This window comes from Beta vulgaris, chromosome 4 (genome assembly GCF_026745355.1).
Source record: "Beta vulgaris subsp. vulgaris cultivar EL10 chromosome 4, EL10.2, whole genome shotgun sequence".
Classification (NCBI taxonomy): domain Eukaryota; kingdom Viridiplantae; phylum Streptophyta; class Magnoliopsida; order Caryophyllales; family Amaranthaceae; genus Beta; species Beta vulgaris.
The window spans coordinates 11,531,878-11,549,596 of NC_079205.1; the positions used below are offsets into that span (position 1 = coordinate 11,531,878).

The 17,719-nt window shown below is 35.0% G+C and overlaps 1 protein-coding gene across 2 annotated transcripts; it reads left to right on the forward strand.

The window, feature by feature from the left end:
• The first annotated feature begins 8,004 nt into the window (after window positions 1-8,004).
• Window positions 8,005-15,646, forward strand: LOC104891515 (proton pump-interactor 1). Of its 2 annotated transcripts, none has more exons than XM_048642789.2 (8): window positions 8,005-8,237; window positions 8,796-9,155; window positions 11,281-11,469; window positions 11,545-11,724; window positions 11,813-12,007; window positions 13,173-13,271; window positions 13,358-13,876; window positions 14,956-15,646. In XM_048642789.2, exons 2-8 carry the CDS (start codon window positions 8,802-8,804, stop codon window positions 15,268-15,270), a joined length of 1,851 nt encoding a protein of 616 aa, XP_048498746.1. In that variant the 5' UTR covers window positions 8,005-8,237; window positions 8,796-8,801; the 3' UTR covers window positions 15,271-15,646. The 2 variants fall into 2 exon arrangements, with proteins under 2 accessions (XP_048498746.1, XP_010675523.1); XM_010677221.4 differs by having other exon boundaries at window positions 8,006-8,250.
• The last annotated feature ends 2,073 nt before the right edge of the window (window positions 15,647-17,719 follow it).

A 17,719-nucleotide genomic window follows, 5' to 3' on the forward strand; every position in this document is an offset into this window, starting at 1 on the left:
AGGGTAAACACATAGCCACTAGTTGAACTGATCTCATCATTACCAGATACCCAGTTTGCATCACAAAATCCTTCAAGAACAGCAGGAAATTTAGAATAGTGCAAACAAAAATCAACAGTTCCTTTTAGGTATCTGAGAAGACGATGAAGGGCACTCCAGTGTTCATTACTAGGGTTAGTGTATATCTACTAAGTCTACTCACTGCATAAGCTATGTCAGGTCGAGTACAGTTCATGAGGTACATCAAACTACCTATGATTTTCGCATATTCACTTTGAGAGACACTTTCACCTAAGTTCTTGGTCAAATGAATACTAGAATCATAGGGAGAACTCACTGGAACAACATCAAAGGAATTAAACTTTTAAGCACCTTTTCCACATAATGAGACTGGCTAAGGGAAATGCGACCGGAGACTCTCTTAAGTCTGACTCCTAAAATCACATCAGCTTCCCCCAAATCTTTCATCTCAAATTTTGAAGACAAGAAAAGTTTAGTATCATTAACCACCTTTAAGTTGTTACCAAAAATCAGCATGTCATCCACATAAAGACATATAATCACACAATCTGATCCTATCAATTTTGAATAAACACAAGAATCAGAATTGTTTACAATGAAACCATTTGACAGAACCTTGGCGTTGAGGGCATTGGTAAGCCTTATGATCAGGCTTTCCACACACATAGCATACAAAAGTCTTCTTTTGAATCTTACCACTTGGTTTGTTCACTTTTCCTTGCTTCTTACCCTTGTTGAACACCTTCTTACCCTTACCCTTGAACTTGTCAGAACCTGGCGCAGCAGCAGATTCCACCAGATTGGCTTTGGTAACATTGAAAGAACCGAGTCCTGATTATCCTTGATTCGGTTGGCCTCTTCGATCCTCATGTGACTGATTAGATCCTGAAGAGACAGGAACTCTTTCCTATGTTTCAGATTGTTACGAACTCCCTCCAGGAGGAGGAAACTTTTCCAGCAGAACATTGGCCTGAAAAACCTCACAAATTTTCATGTCCTCATTTAAAACATCAGCACACAGATTCTCATAGACATGAACTTGGTCCATGACAGGTTTGTCATCAACCATTTGGAAAGCCAGCCACTTTCCTACAACGTATTTCTGTTTCCCAGCATCATCAGCCCCATATTTTTTCTCAAGGGCCTCCCAAATCAGTTTGGATGACTTATGAACCATGAACAAATCAAACAAATTATTAGTCATCAGATTAAGGAGATGGAAACGAACTGTTTTATTATCTTTTTCATATTTCAGAATTTATCCTCATTCTGTTAATGACAGCAGCAGAAGGAGAATTGAATCAGCAGTAGCCGTAATGGCAGTGGGACAGTCACTGAACAAGACATAGTCAATATCCAGTTGCTCGAAAAACATAAGAAGTTTTTGAGCCCAGCGTTTGTAGTTATTTCCATCAAGGGACTCAAGTTTGGACAGTGAGCCATTGATTTGGTTGAACTTTCTGCCATTGCAAATATATAGTAATCGCTTTCAAATTGTTGGAATAATCGGTTCGCAAAGGCAGAAAATAAGCTTTCAAATACTGTGCCGTGATAGGAGATCACTGACTTGAAAGCGATTACGGCCCGACACTGGTGGTTATCGATCTTGGCCGGAATGCTCCCCAAGGTTAACACAGTAGCTCAGAATGCCACCACTAGCAAACTAAGCTTTAGAGAATAGCACGAAAACCCAGGAAGAGAGAAGAGAAGAGAAGAGAGAAGAGTGTTTGTTGTTGTGTATTTCTGACTGAACAGAATGGCTCTGATTTTATAGGGAAGAATCAAGCCAAAAACGGATATAATCAAGACAGAAATCAATGGGCGGATAATTAGGGATTGCCATGAATACTGTAACGGAAAACGTTACAGAATTCCAACGGCCACATACGCGTAGCTCCCGGGTCCAAAACTTTAGTTAAGTTAAGTTTATTCCCCAAAGCCCAAAGCCCAAAGCCCAAAGCCCAAGGCCCAAGCCCATGGCCCATGTGCCCATGGCCCATGGCCCTGGCCGGTCCGGCGCGGCGGCGCGCGCGTGTGTGATAGCAAGCCCAAACCCAACATATCATCCAACCACAAAAGCATCTCTAGTCACAACTCAATAGATGGAAGGAGGGAGGAAGTATATAAACATGAGAAAACTCCCTCCCACAAGCAATGTGGGACAAACAAGAAAATGAGCCAAGGCTTTTCCAAGCCTTAACTCCTACATATAGAACCAAACTGGACATCAAGATTCTTCTTTGTCCATCAATTAAAAGTGCTTTTCTATCCTAACTCACACTACCTTGCATGAATTTGCAATTTGGAAACAACATTAACACCCAAAATAACATCAAAGATTTTATATTTGTAACAAATTAGAATTTACAACCCCAGAAATTTGCACTTTTATCTTATCTGAGGAGAGAGAAAACAAAGTTTATGCGGTATAGTTTGGCTGAGACTGTGAAGAACAACTGAACAAGAAGAAGAGAAGCCCAATTGCGGTGGTGTTGGTGGTGGCGGCGATGTTGGTGGTGGCGGCGATGTTGGTGGTGGTGGCAGCTCCAGTGGTTGTGGTGGTAGGGAAAGGGGAAGGGAAATGGAGAAAGAGAAAAAGGAAATGAAGTTATACATATACAATATAAAAATACTGTATTTAGGGCGTTAATGGGAAATTTCAGGGCGTCAAATAGCAAAGCCCAAAAAAAGTGAAGAAGCCTCTTGCGCATAACAACATGATGACTTCTTTTTAAGCATTTGCCAAAAACAAAAACAACATGATGACGCTAACGAAGCTTACCTTCTTGATATATAAAGTCCACTTTTAGCAATCTCTCAAAAAGTGAATACCTTAGCCATAAAAAAAGTTAATTTATCCTCTATGATATATGAATACAAATGCTCCTCCTTTTATAGTGTTAAAGAGTGACATTTAGCTTATATAAAAAAAGAGCGATATTTAAATATGACAAAATTGACCAAAATTGAGTGACTCAAATTAAAACTCCACTGAAAAATAATGACTTAAAGCTCACGTTGAAACGCAAAATGGACCTAATCAAATCAAAATCAAATTAAAATTAACTTGATTAGACGCCTAAATCGATCCCGACCAATCCGGCCCGAACCAAATCAACTTGAATTTAATTGGCTTGAATCATACCCCAACTGAATCAACCACATTGACTCGAAGGAGTTGATATGTGTTATACGAACTGTAAGCTTAGCTTATTAGTTTTCGATAGGTAAGTCCAGCATAAATGGAGGATTAAGGTTGGCCAATTGGTTGTGAGGTTATCCTTCCACCTCTGTGACAGGGGTTCGATTATCACCCCTTGCAAGAACGATCCCCAATTTCTCTCCCTTCTTGTAAGGGAATTCCTCTCAATATTTTTTTAAAATGTTCAACGATAAATTAAGCGGCAGGTGATACTCTAGTGGTATTGATATCACCTCCGATCCTAGAGGTTCTGGAAATTAGGATCAAGTCTCAACCCTTGCAAGAAAGATCCCTAATTTTTCCTCCTCACAAAGGACTTCAATTTACCTATCTAAAAAAGGCAAACAACCAATTGTTTGGTACTCCCTTTGTATGTTTTTGTTCTTCATACTTAGATTCTTGACACTATTCACAATTAGAGAGAATCTTCTAAATTGTTCTCAATATATGTAAGAAAATATAGTCATATATGGTCTTGTTTTCTTCGTCTCAATGAGTACTTAATCAATATTCAATTGTTATAATTTTTACTAATATGTAATGAAAGATATTTAAGTTCAAAGATGCGCATTGGCAAACACAAATATCTAATGTAGGAAGAACAAAAATACAGAGGGGGTATTATGGTAACTACTAATAAATGTATGTTTTTTATAATAGCGTAATTGTTTCTAAAATGAGTATAAAATCTAATCGTGATTAGACCACCAAATAACTAAACCACCCCAAGTACTCAACCAATCCGAAAATGACTTGAACCAAAATAACATTGACGATCCGATTGTCAGGTCTAGCGACAGTTGACACATATTTAAGTACTAAACCACAACTCTACATTCCAATTTAAAAAGGAACGAGAACTAAGTAAATTTCAAGGATATAACGGTATTAAGTCGTGGTTATTAAGAGGGATCAAACAAGTCTCATTTATTTGATTTTGGTTTTAACTTTCGAAATTGGATGTTAGCAAAACTCACCAGTTTGACTAAAACTCAAATTCTAAAAGCAAATTCTAAATAGTGGCCCCCAACTTTTACATTGTCGATCTACATGGTAGCACTTTTAAAAAAAAATTATATTTGATATCCCCAAAGTTCCGTTAACGTTAATTCCACATCCCTCTTAAGTGAATTCCATTAAGTTGTCGTTAGTTTTGACATTTATTAGTCTGGCTGGTAAGTAAATCAAGACGTTTTTCAACACCCAAAATGAGTATTTCTGATCATTTTTTGATAATTTCGACCTTTTTTCGAGTCCTTAAGGACATAATTTCCCCCCTCAACTCTATAATGAATAGATTTTCTAGCCATACAATTGAGAAGTTTTCTAAAACGCAATTTGAGACGATTTTTAACACGAAAAACGAGGTAAATCTGGTTGTTTTTTGTCAATCCGACTTTAAATTGAGGTTTAAAAGTTAAAGGGCAAAATTGCCATCCTAAACCCTAGCAAGAGTAGTTTTCTAGCCATGCAAATCGTTACGTTTGTGAATCTCAAGCCGAGACATTTTTCAACACGTTAATCGGGGTATTCTTATTGTTTTGCGACAATTTCGATCTCTAGTTGATCCCTTAAGGGACAAATTTGACGTTAACAGAAGTTCGGAGCAACCAAGTATAATTTTTTTTAGAAAACCTAAAAGTTGGGACGCCATGTAGAATTTCTCAATTACCAAGGACCCTTGGGTCCAATTGGTATCGCTTCCTATCTCCCACATGGGAGACCAAGGTTCACATCTTGGCGGAAGCATAATTTCAATATTGTTGGGTTGGGGTGCTTGTTGGCCTGTGAGTGAGGGTCGTGTACAAGGACAACCCAAAGGTAAATTCTTCTTACCATGGAGTTTTCGGAAGCGGCCCCCAAAAAATGTAGAAATTTCCAATTCTAAATCATAAATTGAAAACTGATCTTTAATTATAATTAATGTGCCATTAATATGCATTGCAAGACCAGATAGAAATATAAATCTAAAGTTAAACAAACTCTAAAACAATCTAGTCCTAATAGAAAGTCAAAGCCAAAATCAACCTATATATGATCACACGCCAATATTATTCCTAATAGAAATAAGAAATCAGAAATTATCTCCTAATCCAACTAGAATTACAATTAAATAAGACTTCTAAAAAGTGTTTAAAATAAAATTAAACTGTTCAGAGTAAAATAATAAAAAGTTGCAAGTAAATGACATCTACTTTAAACAAATGACTTTTCTAAGGCATAGACATAAAACTTGAAGATTTTCTTAAAATAAAATATAGTGCAACAATATTCTATTTGGGTATAACAAATAAGAATAAATGAGGATTAAGATATTTGTGATTGAATTTTGAAATAAAAACTTTTTTTTTTGTATAAGAACTTTTATGATTTTACTCTATGCCTTATGGTATAGGTTAGAAAACCCTTAAACAAATCATCAAATCATGTTAACATATGTGGAGTTATAACATAACTAAGAAACTACTACGATTTCCAAAATAACTACAACTCTCCAAACAGGATGGAATCAAGTAAAAAACATCATTTTCCTTTTTTTGTCCCCATCAATTCTACCAAAATAATGTTATTTATATTCCTCATTTTGATGATTTGAAGATATCAAATAAATTTGTGTATGGACAAATATGTAAGCTAAGGTTATGTTCTTTTGGATTGAATCGATGAAAATCTAGTTCAACCAAATTCAGTTCAATTCAGTTCAATTCAATTAGTTTTCTCTCACAATTTTCATTCATTTTAAGACAGTTCACTTCATTTCAGTTCAGTTCCATTCAGTTAAGTTCAATAATTCAAACAAAATCAATTCAATTCAATTCACTTCATTCCATTTCAAAAGAATAAAGCCTTAACAGTCCGTTTGGTTATTGGTACTAAATGGTGATAATGACAATGGTTTCTAGTACAAATTTGTGAAAGCATTTCCATGTCAACATCCATGACAATGCTAGTTTATCCCAAACACCTATTTTCTTACTAAAATTTCATTATCATCCATTACCACTTAGGAATGTGGTATTGGATGGTAATGAAAATTTATGAAGGAAAACTTGTGTTTTGAGATTAAAATGTCTTTACAAATTTACACTTAAAAGCATTACCATTATCACAATTTAGTACCACTAACCAAACATGCCGTATATGGTAAACGATAAGAACAAATCATGAGAAAATAAGAATTTCCTTTTATAAGAAATATTAAAAGAGAAGGTCTTATTTTAATATAAAAGTGAACCTAATAACTAAATAAACTAAACTAGTTACCGAAAAAAATCAACATAATCACTATTAAGCTAATTCTCTTTTTAATATTGAACTTATCATTATCTAATCTATGCAAATATATTAAAAGACGTGCGTAACAACGTCAATATGCCACGTGGCACCCTCCTCTTGCCACTAGAATTTTGCCACGTGTCTGTTAACCAACAAAGTCAAGTGGTCATTGTTTAAAAAATAAATATGCTAAAGCTTGGGCTCGAACCCCTGACCTTATGTAAGTATTTTCAAAGAATCACTATCTCATCTAACATCTCTTAGTGATCCATGTTTCCACAAAATTACAAATATGTGTTGTGATTAGTTAATATTATTAAACATATCCCTTGCATCCTTAAAAATAAATAAATTTGCATGTTCATTAAAATTAATTATGTATGCATGATACCATTTGAAGAGCAGTGTTGACCATTACAGTATTACCCTTATATTTACAGTAATACTATAAACAAAATTTGATCATAAGTTTGTATTAAATATGAGCTTAGGTCGCATCCACGTCTAATATATTGAGAAGCATTCCTTAGAACGTATATGTGCCATGTGTCACCATCCCTTATTGAATAACATTCTATCCACGTCTTTCTCATATAGTAAAAAAAATAAGAAGCATACGTGAACATTCGAACCCCAACCTTAAGTATGAAAGAAAGAGATACAACCATCACTCCACTATACTATTATTACTTATCTAATCAAAATTAATGATGATGTATGAAAAGAGAACTTTCGAAATTCATATAATGAATGACATAACTTTTTAAATGAGTATGAGATGACTTATTTAACTACTACTTCCTCCGTGTTTTTATTCTTGCTACATAGAGAAAATGGGGGGTTTTTAAGAAAGGTAGAGAGAGAAAGTAAAGGACCACCACTTTTTGAATAAAAAACCATTTGTTAAGGAAAAAGTATGAGTATTTTAAAAAAGAAGGTGAGGGACCACCAACTTTTTAATAGTATTTTAAGATTTTTATGGTGAAAAGGAATCCATTTATGATATGTAACATCTATTATGACATTTCCATTTAAGGGAAATGTAGCCTCTATAAAAAAACGGAGGAAGTACTAATTTGTAGCACAACAAAACTCCGAGACATCACCCGAGCCTAAACACTAGTTTAAATTTAAAAATAGACGATTTCTTACCATCAAACTCTTTCTTTTACCACCAAAACTTACCATCACATCATTGTCGATTTGTTTCTACTTCCATCCTTCTTCCTAACGGTGGTGTCAGAAAATTTACTACTCCTTTCCAAAAACTACGAAACAACCACGTGGTGAATTTGTGACGTTGATAGTATCGAAAAATCAATAAACCTACCAAACAAGGAAATTTAATTTCAACGAAAACCCCCACATTTATTTTACTTTATAAACTCTCCTTAAAAGAAACTTACCAGTGAAATATTTAAAAACAAAAAAACCGTAAAATGAATTTCATTAAGAAGAAAAAAACGCTTTTTTCTTTTCTTTCTTAATTAGAAAAAAGGGTAAAAAAAGAGACAAAAATACTTAAAATCGAAACAATCCCATTTTCTCTCTCTTCCTCGTCTTCTCCATAACTCAGAGAACACACCTATTTATCAATATCATCATACTTGGGTCTTCTTTCTCTCTCCTCTCTTCAACACACGTCTGAAAAATAGTTGAGATCTGAACACTTTTTTTTCCCCAATTTTCAAGCTACCCTTTTCAGAAGGGTCTGATTCACATAATATCACTACTTAAGGTGAATTTTTCAGGTAATTTTTACCCTGTAATTTGATATATATATATACATATCTTTTCTTGTTTTTACCACTTGTAATTTAATCTATTGTGTGATGATTTACTCTGTTCGATCTGTTAATGATCGCTGATTTTGTGGGATTGTTGAAATTGTTTTCAGGAATCATTTGTTTTCTGGGTTTTTTGTTTTTTGTGTTGCATGCATGTGTTTTAATTGGGTTTTGGAATTTGTTAAGAGTATTTTGTGGTGTAATTTTTTGTGGGTGTTGTTGTTTTATGCTTTTTGATTGTTAATTAAACTATTTTTCTTGTGTTGATGATTCATGTATTGGTTTAGTTGACTTAATTTATGTTAAACGATCTGTTTGAATTACGATCTTGGGGGTTTCTTGGTGGGTATGTTTGTAAAATTGGGGTTCATGCGTTTGACTTTTTATTGGGATTGTTTAGTTTATGGATTATGTTTGATTAAATTAATGTTTGAATTAGGGCTTAAATTAGGTGATAAGTGTTGAAATTTGTTGGGTTTTGTGGTGATAGTATCTTGATTGTGGTGTAGGAAAGAATGGGTGTGGAAGTTGCAGGATCTGAGTTGCCGAAGGCGAATGGTGAAGTGAAAACTAAAGTGCATGAACAGGAGAATGGGAAAATCAATTTTGCTGAGGTTATCACATTCGGTTCGCATGGTGTTGATGAAGTAAAGCCGGGAGGAGAGGCGAATGATGTCTCAAGTGTGAACATTGCAAAGAATGCAGTTGATGAATGGCCGGAGGAGGCGCAAACCCATCACTTTTATTTTGTCAAGCATCGACAATGGGATGACCCGAAGTTGAAGGCTGAATTTGAGCTGACTGAGAAAGAAATTCAGAAGAAAAATGTACAAATAGGCCAGATAATTGAAGAACTAAGGGCTAAAAAGGTTAATAGAATGTTGTTTCTTGTATAACCCCCTTTTTTTTAGAGATGTGATCATGCATATGCATATTTGCTCTTTTTAATGATATGCAAGCATTTAAATTATGTTGATTGAAATTATGAAGTACTTTAGTTAAGGTATTTCCTGAGAACACTATGTGAGTTTAATGATCATGAAATTATGATCTGAAGATCTGTGAGCGTGTATCGTTTCCCTTTGTATACTTACCTCTTTGTCCAGACCGGTGCAGTTTGCTTACCACTTATATTGGATACTTAAAAATCATTCTGCGTATATTCAGTGGGAATCATTGCTTTGGGGTGCCTCAAATGCTAAGATAAGAACATTAACAACGGGGTCTGGAACATTTTGCCATTCTGGTCAATTGAGTTTATATTTTGCAGTGGCTGTTACTATGAGTTACTTTTGTGCTCATACCTATGTTTGTCATTTTACTTTCTTTGACTTTCCTCTAATGTGAATTGTGAAGTGATTCATCTTTGTTTTCACGAGCTTTTGTTAGAAGTGAACAAAAGAATTATGTACTTTTCCATTATAATAACTTGTTTTTAAGCCTTTTGGATGCACATAATTAATTTTAAAATTTTATTTTTAAGTATATATTTTTTTTTTCCTTTGATGTAAGTCAAATTTTCATTACAATTTAACAAAGATAAAATTAATGAAATATTTTGTAAACAACAATTTGAATTTATGATAATCTTGAATAACAAACAGCAAATATATTGATGAAATTATAGTATTTCTTTTTAAAATACTAAAGAGCAAATATATTGATGAAGGTTTTTTTTGGTAATCAATTATGCATGAAGGGGTTAAGTCAAATTGAGAGTACTACATGCTATTGTATTCTCATTACTATTAGGTAGCAGTTACAAGTTTCTTATCTTTTACTTCATTCGTATCTTTGTTTTAAGCTATTACTGCTCATGGTACATTAGCTGAAGTAGTTAAAGGGATATGCATAATCAGAATGATTGAACATTGTATTGATGATTGATTTTGCATCATCAGTATTCTAATCTGATTTTTTCAAGTGACCTGTTTTGGACTTGATCTGGTCCAAAGGATTTAGTTGGAAGTGTTTTGTATACCAACATTTTCAAATTATTTTTTTGGCAATATCTCCTTAGTTATTTTAGCACAGTTTCACGTACATAAGCTAACACCAGTCTTAATTAATCTTTAATTCTCATTACCTTTATTTAAAAAATTAAAAAAGTCCTACGGTCTCAAACAGGGTCCAGAACTTGAAGTTTGTCATAAGCTGTATGCTAGCTGATGCAAGTGGGCTGAATGGTACTTAATGCGCTACTTTAAAATCAGTTGTATCAAAGACAAGTGTTTGCTAGTTTAGTTTATTTTGGTATAATAGGATTATGCACACATGGACCACCCCCTAATGTATATGTAAATGATTCGTCTGTGTTGTGGTTATTGTTGTTCAGGTATTGCAGGTGAATTTCATGATATTTTCTTCCCGATTATCTAAGAATTTTTGCTTCAATTTATGAATGTACTCATTGTCTCTCGGTATATCTTTAAGCATCTTGTTATGCATTGAGTATAGCGGGAAGGGTAACATTGGAAGTATAATATTATAATTAGGTTAGCTTGGAGAGAAAGCAAGTAAGTTAGCCGTATAAGTATAATAGATTAGTGGGAGGAAGGGGTATGAGGAAATTATTCGAGGGTTCATTTTAGTGGTTAGCTTGGGAGTGTTTCAAACTGTCAAGTCCCTCGAGTGATTCTTTTGAGTAGTATTTTTGGAAACTCCCCGTGTCAAGTCATCATGCTCTGGCTCCCTGGGCCTTTTCTAGGGCAATTTTTGTGGTCATTGGTCAAATACTTGATATCTATCCTTTCATTCTCTGTAATTTCAGTTTTATTGATGAAAATCATCATCTTCAGTTTTTAATTATTCTGTTCAGAAATTCAGTGCATTACACATCTCTGAAAAAATGTTTTACTTCCATCTGCTAACATATGCAAAGAGTGAAATATTCTAGAAATATTTTAATATCTGAGTCACCTATTTGAATAAATAGTAGCCTTTATTGATTTTAATCTTGCCTTTGACATTTTACACTTTTATGCTTTCCTGCAGTCAGAAAAATTCGAGCTGCTTGATGAGGTTAAGGCCTTTAATGATGAGAATGCACAATATTGGGCATTTATAAATGAAAAAAGGGAGGAAATTAAGCCCTTGCAGACTGCTCTGGGCTCCTTACGTGGTGGTGGTGGTGGAGAAAAGGGATCCAGTATTTGTTCATCAGAGGAGGAGCTTAATCAGCTTGTGAGTTATATAGTCTTGAAAGTGCTATGTGCTTTAATGTAATTGAAGTTTATATGACGTTTTAAATTTATGCAGATACGAAGTATTGAGTATCGTATGCAACATGAAAGTATGCCATTGAAGGAGGAGAAACAACTAATGAGGGAATTGAAAGAATTGGAGGCGACAAGGCCAAAGGTTATCGCCAAAAGTGCTATGAGGGCAAAGATTCAGGAATCCATGGGGCAAAAGGAAGCCATTCAGGATCAAGTCAAGGTAAATGACTTGATCAGACGTCTTAGAATGCTTGCTGTCTATGATTTGATTATCTAATACTTAATATCTTTGTTATGTTTTGCTACAGCTTTTAGGTACTGATCTGGATGGAGTTCGGAAGCAGCAGGCAGCAACAAAAGCGAAAATTGATCGTCTTACTCCACAACTGAATGCGTTGAATGCTCAGATTGAAAAACTAGGTGATGAGTTGAAGGCTGTTAAGGATAAAAAGGAAGTAGCAATCGCGACAGTGCAACAACTGAGGAAAAAACGAGATGCTGGGGTATGCTTTTTGTTTTTGCGTTTCTGCATGCTGTCAATTTTCCAAAAATGTTAATAAACAATTTCTTGAGTTATGCTGTCTTCTTCTTGGAGAGTTTTGGTACTGGATTGTCATTCCTGCATGCCTCCACATATGCCTAGCAAGTAGGTAGTAGTGCTGTCAAGTAGGAGTTTGCAGATTTGGACCAGGACGGAATTAGGATTGGAACCGGACCGGAAATGGACTGGACCGTTCCTTTCCGGTCTGCGGTCCATAAAATTTGTGATTTTTGGTTTTCAAAAATTTGGACTCGGAACTTTTTTTTTTTTTTCAAGGGTTAAAAAAATTTAAAAGGTAGAAAGTCAAAGACCTGATCTTTATTTCCTTTATAATTATTAAGTTTTAATGTATTGAGTTCATAGATATGTTGAAATCTAAGCAAAAAAGATTTTTTTTTTTTTTTGAAATTCTAGATTCGATCCAAAACCATATTGATCCTGAATGGCTTCCTTTTGCAGCACTTGCATTTCAAGATCTTTATTGCATTTGGAATCTAGTACTTTTGGTTTCCATATTTTTGTTTATAGTTAAAAAAAGAAACTGAAAACTGGAAAAGAACGATGACGAACAGGTCCTAAACTGTTGTTTTTTTTAGTTCGTTTCCTTTACGCTTTTTTTGGATTGACTTGCTATAGCTCTTCATGATCTGATTTGCACATTTCTTAAGTATGAAAAATAATCAGTATGATAATACTAATAACGGTGGAACATATTATTTTTATAGTAATACAAGTGTTTACTGTTGTTATTGTTATTATCATTTCTTCATGTTGACTTGCTATGAATTTTGTAAGTTTGATCTGAACTTTTCTAGAAATGCTTATGTCTTGTTTGAGTTTATTGCTCTTTAGCTGTGGGGTGGAGAAAGATAGTAGGAAAGTTTGCACATCTTTCGGGAACTTCTAGTTTCGAGCAATTTCTGATTCATTGAAATGAGGAATAGGTATATAGGAAGGCTTCAAAAGGAATTTATGACTTCCTAATGCTTCCGCAATCAGCTTTTGCCTTTATTTGTGGCCCCATTGTAGTTTATGTGTGATGTATGGATATAACATATGGCTTTGTGATTGGGGTTAATTGTGTATAATTTTAGTAAAAGATTTATGTTCCTTTTGTTTTCCTCCAGAATGCATATTTCTACGAAAGCCGAACCATTCTGAACAAAGCAAAAGAGATTGCTGTTAGGAAGGATGTGAAGGCCCTCGAGGAATATAATAATGCTGAGGTTTTTCCTGGACTCACACTTGATTCTAATTTGGAATGTCTAGCTTGTCGTTCTAATATGGTTTTATTTATCTGACTATTTCCTAGGTTGAGAAATTTATGTCCCTATGGAACAGCAGCAAGGCTTTTAGGGATGATTATGAGAAGAGAATGTTGTCATCACTGGACTATCGGCAGTTGAGTAGAGATGGACGAATCAGGAATTTTGATGAGAAGCCACTGGTGAGGGCGGAGCCACAAAGACCTTCTGAGGCAGATTTGGGGTCCAAAGCTCCATTAAAGCAACAGAAAGAAGTTGTAAAAACTACTCCAAAAGTAGAAAGTCTTCCTGCTGAAAAGGCTCAGAAAGAATCAAAGAAGGGAAGTAAGGAGTCAAAAACTGCTTCAGAACGAGCAGTGGAAGAAGAGGAAGTCTTTGTGGTACAAAAACCAAAGAAGGATGTCTCAAAAGACAATGGAATTGATGCAGAAAAATTGAAGGAAATGAAGAAGGAAGAGGAAAAGGAAAAGCAAAGACAGGCTTTTGAGAGAAAGAAGAAGCTGCAAGAGAAAGCTGCTGCTAAAGCAGCTCTTAGGGCTCAGAAAGAAGCTGAAAAGAAGCAGAAGGTAATTCTTGTTCCCTCTCCTACCTATCCCTGATCCTCATGTTTAATGCTGGAGAGATGAAGAGCTGAGCCTTTTTATTTCATTCTGGTTATTGATATGATAAGTTGATCTTATTATCATCCCGAGAAACTTATTGAAAACCATCTTTGAATTATGTCAATCTACAGAAAAATATCCCCTTCTTTGCAACATCTCGTTTCTATTTTTTGTTTCTAACAATGTGGCTTATTGTGCGGCAACTACCTAGAAGAACATATGACATTATGACTTGATCCTTAAACTCGTAACTGTACCTTTTTTTAGCAAGTGTTTAATATTTTAGAAAGATGAAGATGCCCTTACATATGTTCAAGTAGGTTTTGTAATTTGTTTGAATTGTCCTTTCCCACGAAAGAAAAAGGAGGTGTGAAATGTGAAAGGATTTATCTTAACTTACGGTGGTTGAAAAATATTTTGTCAAGATATACTCTTTAACAGCTAACAAGTCGCCAAGTCGGTAATATCTTATTCTGACCAATCCCTGTTTTTTTAAAATTAATATTTATGAAAGTAATTCTAAAATGGAGAGCATCATACGAAACAGCCATTATTAAGTAGAGGAACTAATTTCAACCTTAACTTTATCTACCAATTGGGTAATCCACCCACTTGGTGGGCTAGGTGTTGCTTTGGCCATTATAAAACACTTTTCATATACTATCAGAGTGGGCATATGTTCTAGAAGATAGTGTGGAAGTTAGATATCTAAAAGGTTATGAATTTACTTTTTTTTTGCTTAAATGATGAGCTTCAAAGTGAGTATTTCTAGGAAGTAAAAGTTTATATATAGCAGCAATTAAGTCCTTTCAGCATGGTATTAATTTTTAGATATCCAGTCCTACTGTTTTTCGCATGATAATGGCAAAATGAAGGTTTTTTTTAGATAAGTTTTGCTTCTTGGTTTCTAAAGAATAAGGGGTTGAAGTTCTGAACCTTAGTCTTGCCTCATGGTTCCATTTACCCCGCTATTATTTACCCTTCGGATATCTCTCTCCATGTCCCTAAGCTCAGATTAAACTGATACTCTACTTCTTCTTCAGGACCGTGAAAAGAAAATGAAAAAGAAAACTGTACAGCCATCCAACGAAGACGAGGCAACAGAGAAATCTGAGACTGATGAACCGGAGAGATCTGATGAGGTAGAAGAGGTGGTAGAAACTCCAGCTGCTTCTAAATCTAAGGTGCAGCAGGATAACACTCTCAGACACAGGAAACCAATAAGATCCCGAGGTACTTTACCAAAAGCTATGATCAAAAAGAAAAAGTCGGATAAGTATTGGCTTTGGGGTTCCATTGCTGCTGCTGTTTTTGGGGTTCTGATGCTTGTTGCTCTTGGGTACAAGTACTATCTTTGAATCGAAGTTTGGTCATCTTGAGAGATATGAAGATCGATACGTTACGTTACGTTGGTGCCCCAATGTATTTGTTAAAGGTGGGGTAATGTAGTAGTAGTACTAATGTTGATTTATGTTTTTTACATCTCAATGTGGGGGATGGACTATCAATCCATAAGAAGTTATCTGTAGCTCAGGCAGGCAGTTCTAAGTCTTTTTTTACAGGAGCGAGACTAGATACACTTCCGTCTTAGTTTTTTACTTACCTGTATCTTAAAGTTTTGTTTTTTTTTTCTTTTTTTTTTGGAATATCGTGATCTTTTTTTTTTTGTCCTATCTTGAGACTTCTAAAACTGAAAAGTTCTGTACTACTTTCAATGAATTTACAGTTAGATAATGGCTTGTGTTTTTCACCTTGTTACCATGCAAATTAGTTCAGCTGTTTGTGTCCTTGTACAGATTATTGAACATATTCTGGACTCCATATTGAGACCAAATAAATTTTATTGAGTTCCAACAACCCAGTCTACAATTTAAAACGATATTTTTTTTCACTTTAGGCTTAATTAGACAATCTTTTACTGAAAAGAAAAATGAAATTATAATTCAACCCATTTTGACTCGATATTTGAAAGCTTAGACAATACGTAGTTTAACCACGCCCACCGGTCTAACTTTATCATTTATGTTACTTCTATCTAATACGTATAGCATAATATCAATCAAATTTGGCTTGGCTCATTTGGTACAGATTTTACTTTATGACCTTTAGGTTAAGGGTTTAAATCCTACTAAAAGAATTTGGAGGAGGATTGCCCTTACCATTCTCCGCTCCTTCAGGTGGAATTTTCACGATTGAGGTACTTGTCTTTTTCTTTAATTGATCAATGACAGAGGTGTTAAAAGGCTAAAGGAATGTTAGCAGTGATAGAGTTGTTAACACGCAACTTGGCTCGAGCTCGAGAAAACCGAGTAAGAGCCGGGCTCGAGGCTCTACTTGAGCTTGAGATCACCCGATACGAGCTCGGCTCGACTCGAGTTCGAGCGAATTCGTTAGAGTAAAGAAAAGCTTTATGTTTCAATCGTCAACTAATGTGAGACTTTATATATTAGCCTTTGATATTACAAAAAACAAAGGCTTGAACTCATAAAATATTCTTTATTCCTTTTGTAGGAACATATGCTTAAACTTTTAATTCAAGTCGAGTCAAGGCTAGTTCAGGCTTGACTCGTTGAGATATCAAGCGGAATGCAAATTTGACTCGAGTCCCTTCAAATCGCGCTTTGACTGATCGAACTTGAATAGTTTATGAGTAGACTTGGCTTATTTTTTTTTTTTTTTTTTTTTTTAGCCAGAAAGAGAACTAGGGAGGGGTCCAGAGGACAGGCCACCCTAAAGCATCCTTACGGATGATTGTGGAAAACGTAGCATTTTGTGACTCGAACCAATAACAAAGATTAGCCGAAGAATGACCTTGATTAGCCATCCAGTCAGCTGCCATATTTGCTTCACGAAACACATGCTGAATTTCATAAGAGTCAAAATTGTTCAATTCTTTTTCAGCATCACAAATTAAATTATCAATTGTCCACGGAATTTTCCAAATACGCTTAATAGCCTGAATAACAGACATATTATCTCCTTCAATAATAACATTCTTGCACCCTAAAAACAAAGCACCCCGAATCCCTTCTCTAAGACCCCAAGCTTCTGCCACAAGCACAGAATGAAACGGAGCAATCCGACTAGCACCAATAAGCAGAAGGTTACCTATAGAATCCCTGATTACAAACCCATACGCAGTACTACCATCATTAACCTTAGAACCATCAAAATTAATTTTAACATAATTAGTTGGAGGTAAAACCCAACTAACATTTTTCCTATGAGCTTTCCCCCCTGAAGCCAAGTTAGCTAAAGGCATAGAATTACAGTCTAGATTTAACCCCTGATTAGCCTGGTCCCAATTTTGAATAAAAGTTCCAATCATATGAGCTAAAGCACTAGGCGAAATAGAGTGTTGCCTAAAAATAATATTATTTCTAGCATACCAAATAAACCACCAAACAATAGAAATAAAGCTAATTGCCTTCATAGAAAGCACTCGTTTTAAATTACAAACATAGTCGATAAAGCAAAAGGAACTCACCATCGTGGGCATCTCTGAATGAGAAGTGATCCCCGAAGTCAGAGCAAAAACATCTTGACTATAAGGGCAGGAAAAAAACAGATGACACGCATCCTCCGCATGATAATTACAAAACACACATTCTAAAGGAAGAAAAACATGACTAATCTCTAATATTTTTTTTGTCGGAAGACCATTCTGACAGATTTTCCAAAGAAAAAACTTAATCTTAGGGGGAATATCCACTGACCAAATCCAGTCATAATTAACCCGACTAGGACTATCATCTTTCAAACCTTGCAAAAGACGCGCGCCAGACTTAACTGAATATTCATCATGAG